We start from the raw sequence: 6000 nt of genomic DNA on the forward strand, positions 1-6000 counted from the left end.
CCGAATAATTTATCACGACCAAAATTAAATTTTATTTCTGTAATTTCTTTAGTTTTAAGAAGCAAATTGAATAAAAAATTAATAGCAAATCTGTTCAGTCTACTAGTCACATTTTGGTACTGGTTTTGTAAACGATACTGACAGAAATTAAGATCACCGTAGAATCATGGATCTTTGAATTATTCCTTTGCGTTTTTGGGATAGATACAATTACACCTTTCAAAGACATTTTTTTAAATAAAATCTATCGTTTGAATTAAATCTTATGTCTTTTACAATTCTTTTCCTTTCATTTCTTTCTCTCATTTAGACTTAGTTTAGAAACAAACATTTTTGTACGTTTCATTTTTCTTCAAAAATTCGGAAGTGCAATCATATTTGTCAGCTTAAAAAATTGAAAAATAGTCAGAAACACACTGATTGTCAAGTTGTTGATTAAGCTCGAAACTGTTCAGATATTTTGCTTCCTGGCAAGTTGAATCGCTGTGTTGCTAAATCTTGAAACATTTTGGAAGATATCTTCAAAATAACCGTTTGAAATCGACTGAGCAATGTTGAGAAATTTTTAATGACACTTCGATTGAGTTTTTGCGTTTCAGACAATTGATTAAAATGAATTTTTTAAGTTTCTATTCTTTTTTCTTCAAAATCTCTTCTAGCAGGAGTGAATCGAATATCAGAGAAAAACTTTTCGTATCAGAATATTTTGATGATGTCAAAAATATTATATTTTCCCAGAAAAAAACAGTTTTCAATCAAATTTGATTTTTCGAAAGGAGTGAACACATGGAATGAAGTCATATTGGAATGTATTATTTCACATCCTTAACGTAATACTCATTTGTCTTGAGAAATAATTAAATATCTGTATTTTTAATTTCTTGTTGACACTATAACAATGCAGCCCAATCAACTTGCAGTTGCTTATAAATTATTTATGGTGGAAATTGGAAACCATACACAACATTATCAATCAGTGGTGAGTGAGCTGATAAAGTCAATTTATGCAGAATCTTATAAAAGTTTCAAAAAATTTAAATATGCTTATTGTTTATATACTGAAATATTCATTGATTATTTCCTTTATCCTGTTTGCTTTTACAGCTTGGTAGTTTACTGTTATAAACACTTGTTCACATTTTTCAAAACCGATTAAAAATAATTTTAACTGTATTACAAACAAACTGTGTATGGTTTCCAATTTGCTAATTTTTATCGTTTTGATTTTGAGAGCCATGCAATTTTTCATTATATTCTTTCTCTTTTTATACTGAAATTGAGATGCTTAGCGAAACAGAGCAAAATGAACACAAGGATATGATTGTTTAGAGGTCAATCGAAGTTCGCGTCAGCCACTGAAAAAACAAGGAAGCCCGGCAAGCTATGAGAACCAATATCGGCTTTCATGATAAATTGCCTTCTTAACTACCATTAACTAAGTTAAAGCTAACTAAGTTGAAACAAAATAATATTAACCCGAATTGTTTTCACAAACAGGCAGCGTATGTTGTTATTTTAGTTCCATTATAACCCCCCTACCACTAATCAATTTTCTCTACCTTCACATGTTTTTTTGTCTTAATCCAAACGAACCCAACATATACAGATCATAGACAGCTATACGTTATTTTTTAACTTTGATTTTAAAAAATTTAAATGAAATAATTTGATTGTTTTTCTTAATAACGATTGTTAAATAAATAGGTTAATGGAAAACATTAAAAAACATTCTAAGAGATTTATCAAAAATAACGAACTTTGACAAAACTTTAGTATAAAAAACTCAAAAAATGAGCGTCGATGATTTAATTTGATCACAAAACCTCTAACATCCGCCACTGCACCGCAAAGATGTAAATGCACCAATTTATGGTATAGTTGGAGCTAGAATAGCTTTTGAGGGTATCGCCATTTTAAAATACTCATGCATGTGATCGAGTCATTCGACATTTTCTAAATTTGCTATATTTTTTGTATGTACAGTCTGATGATGAGAGGAAAGTGAAACATTCTGTGAAGTGTTGACAGAGAGTGTAAATGAGGCTGTGAAGAAGAGGGACAGACTGGGATGTTTCTTAATGGAGTCTGGGCAGACTGGCAAAAGTATTTATACTGATATTCGTCTGGTACAAAAATGGTTACAATTGAAAGTCAATGGAACTACATTGAATTTTACAGCGACCAAGGTCCGGGTAATCAATTGAATAATAAACCGAATTCGGACAAAAATATTAACCTGAATCCAACTACTCTCTTTATTTTGAATGTAAAGAGAAGTTTGTATGGACAAGGGCTTCTTAGTTGAAGACATTCAGGTCCGCTAACCATGCAGAGGACAAGAATAACAAAAATTTGAATCAAACAGAAGGAAAACAAATGTATCAAAAATGGCAAATAAGAATGAAAAAGTGAATAAATTTCAAATGTTCCCAGTGTATTGACTCCCACTCAAAATTCTAATTGAAAAAGATGGAAATCGAAAGTTTTGCTAATTCCAGCTCATGTTGTCAAGCTGACATTGGGAACGTGGCCACTGCCACAGGACCATCTAAGATGTTTCCTGAGCATCTACTGCACGCTGCTATATACAAAGCCACCGACTAATCAAAACAAGCTATTTCAAGCATTAATAAACTGACAAATTTAGCGAGCAGAGACCAAACTCTAAATTTGATTGCGCCATCCTTCTGCTGTTTCATCAACCGCATCGTAAAAATTAAGAAGTGGATTGTAAACGGTTTAATATGTAAAAGGTGCGCTCTATAGCTATGTGAGAAATGTTCCGACGGCTTATTCAAAGTTTTTCACAGGGAACTAACTAGGAAACAATTGCTTTAATCTCCTGAAAACATGTTGGTGTTGCTATTAAATGTGGAGCTGAAAACCTATGCACCCCTCAAAAATAAGTTCTGAGAAGTTCTTTAATTTTGAAAAAAAAAACTGAAAAGCTTGCAGAGTGACTTTAAAAATGATTTCAATTCTATTAAAAGATTTCCGTTTCCTATTATTTTTGAAACAGTAAAATCATTTTTCTCAGTTATAACTCTTTTCTCGTCCTCCTGTCAGTTGCAGAATAATAGCGTTTATGATGATAACACTTATCTTTGCAGTTAGCCGGGCGGTGAACACCGGAGATCTTTTAGGTCAATTTCTTTTTCTTTAGCGTTGAGGCACAGTATCAACCAAATTAACTCAGTTTGTCAAGTATTCTCCATCGTTTTTGGTATCTCATGGACGGCATAATTGCAGGATCGGATCAAGATCTCTCGGAGGCTTTAAATTACATAGATAGTGGAATAAAAGGAAACAAAAAAACAGCATGCTTTTTGTTGGTTCTGCCCTTGGAACCTTCAGTTTTGTAATTTAAATACCTGGTGGTCATTAAATGCATGATCCGTACACTCCTTCCGCTGCAACTATATGAAGTGGAATAAATTTTAACCGATTTCGTCTGTTGGAATGAACCCTTACTGAGCACAAAAATCTGGGACCAATTGCAACAGTCAATCGAATATTTTTGAGAACAACCTTGTCCCTCAATCTCTAAGATTGGAGTTGGAATCAGCCAACCAATTGATCAACAAAAGCCACCTACGTCGACTCTGTCATGTAGTCATCTGGAATGGTGGAACCTATATCTGGACTAACCTCAATGAAGGGTCCCTATCAGCTCCAATTTGCCGACAAAGTATTTTTTGCAGACATTTGGATTTTCTAATCAGCTGACCTGTCATTAGCCTGCAAGGGACTAGTTTGAGTTGTCTCAGCTTGTTCAATGCGTAACCCAGCTACAAGGATTTTTCTAGAGAGGCAATGATGTGAGTATAAAGCTGCATTCCGCGTGATTATCATTACTCACCCAAACAGAGGGAAGTATCTCAAAAACTACTGTCGACCAATTCTAGAACAACAAAATTGCCAATATTTAATTTTGTATAATGCAAAACAAATGCAGTTTGCAGAAAGGTGAAGTAATTCACTATAGTTTCTTTCATTAAATTTTGATTGTGTTGTTCTGTAAAAATACTGAATAAATAGTTTTAATTTAGATGTATTTTTATGACACTGAATTTGGACAAATACAATAAAATAATTGTACTCATGTTAATGTTTGTTATTCGTGGGCATTAACGTATTTGTGGGCAAATGTGTAGATTTTTGTCCAGTGTTATTCTATTGAAAAAAAATTGCTGGTCGTTTGTTGATTGTCTCCAAATTCGTTCTTGCCTTGAAAATGCTACTTGATAAATTCAATTGAGGAGCAAAAAATTCCTCTTGAATAAACTAATTCTGTTTTGTTTTTGCATTTTTATTTATTTATTTTACATATTTTTTGGTGAACGCAGTTCAACAACCCCGCAACTATACTAAACATAAGTTGAGGTTTTTTCTAAGGCTATTTGTACTGTTGAAAAATTGCATGAGAAGGTTCAAATCAAAAAATCAACATCCGCAAAACTCTCTAAATTTGTCCGGATCATATCAAATTCCGTAACTGAAAAGTGTTAGAATTTTTTCATATTGCATCCAAAAAACTCAACATCTCTATTTTCTTAAAATTTTTTGAATTGGATTGAACTTCCGGGAGGTTGGTGGCCATGCCAATAAGCACTGAATCATTCTGTAGAAATTCTGTTTTTTAGGATGGCCAGTACTTTGTTCATGTTACAATATACACTGGTCAATCTTAATTTTTGAGTAAAAATTTACTGCATGAGAAATAACATGTCCAGCGTAACTCTCCTAAACCAGGTTTGTTATAAGTGCGATTCGAACTTCCAAGTGTGTACTTGTAACATTTAATTTGCGTTTCGAGTCGTAACCAATTAGATAAATGGACTTTTTGGTAGTTGCCTACAAACTAGCTTATTTACAAATAGGTGAGCATATTTTTATAGTAACTACCAGTTAGAGGCTACAAAAGTATAACATTTTTATGCCCAGGCATAAATTTGGTTATGAGTAATTTTCAGACTATGCAGGATAAACTTATCCTGGGCGAACTGTATGAGCTCAATGTAATTATAAGGAATAAAAAGTGCACATAAAAAACTTAAAATTTTCTGGAGATTCAATGTTTCAGAAGGCAATTTCGTTTTTACTATTGATATAGTAGCTGAAATGCTCTGTGTCTCAAGTCCGGGGCTCATCCTAGTTCATTCTAGTTTCCAAAAATTTCTAGTTTACTAGTTTTGAATCTTCCAATGCTATACGCAAAGGACGAACTTTTTTGTTTACTTATTTGCAATACAACATTGTTCTAGCTTTTCAATAAATCAGCGAACGTCAGTTGAAATAATTTCAGAAAGGCTAGGTAGGCATTTTGCGTTTATGCATCATGTTCCCATCCCTCTCATTCGCACACCTTGATCCAGCAGGATAAAATAGAGGGCGGCTAAATTTCTGTAACAAATTTTGGATCTTTTCCGTTGCTCCTCGCCCAGCCTAATGGATGCACACTATTTGCACCTCTCCGACAACGTTCCATGTTTTTATATAAAGATTGGCGCGTGCTCTGTAACTGAAAGAGCATAACGTACTGAGGGGAGGGCACAAAAAAAGATCCCAATTTTGTTAGACACCAGCTGCTCCTAAATAAGTACAGGTTTTCAAATTTAAGTACTTAAATGTTCTACTAATGGTCCTTTACAAATGGAAAAATTCTCATTTACTTGAAAATGAGACAATTTTCAAGGTCTTCAAAATGTCTGTTTTGCAGTTATAAAAATTTTGAAGCAGAGCCGATTTGTTCAAAAGCGTATGTCTCGTTTTTTTTTTAGAATTTTATTGAATTTGATAAAAAACAATTTATAGCTTATATTTCATATTTTTATATTTTTTTTTTCGTTTTATTGTTAATTTGATTTAAATGCAATTAGATTCTCATCAGGTGAGATCATGGTCGCCAAAAAGCACTGCGTTAGCAAAAATTATAGTTTTGAGCTTTCCCTTAAAAAGGACTTGTTAATCATTGCTTTTTTTTGCCTTTTTTGTTGTAAT

The 6000-nt window shown here is 33.0% G+C and overlaps 1 protein-coding gene across 4 annotated transcripts in view; it reads left to right on the top strand.

The window, feature by feature from the left end:
- LOC142337181 (calcium/calmodulin-dependent protein kinase type 1-like) overlaps positions 1-1481 on the top strand; it is a 49222-nt gene extending 47741 nt beyond the window's left edge. For 3 of the 4 annotated variants that reach the window (XM_075386295.1, XM_075386298.1, XM_075386294.1), the window contains 2 exons: positions 905-979; positions 1330-1481. In XM_075386295.1, the coding sequence (XP_075242410.1) occupies positions 905-930 (26 nt within the window). In that variant the 3' untranslated portion in view covers positions 931-979; positions 1330-1481. The remainder of the gene's footprint in view (positions 1-904; positions 980-1329) is intronic. The other variant, XM_075386297.1, reaches the window with a different exon arrangement.
- The last annotated feature ends 4519 nt before the right edge of the window (positions 1482-6000 follow it).

Source organism: Convolutriloba macropyga, chromosome 3 (genome assembly GCF_964194025.1).
Source record: "Convolutriloba macropyga chromosome 3, txConMacr16.3, whole genome shotgun sequence".
Classification (NCBI taxonomy): domain Eukaryota; kingdom Metazoa; phylum Xenacoelomorpha; order Acoela; family Convolutidae; genus Convolutriloba; species Convolutriloba macropyga.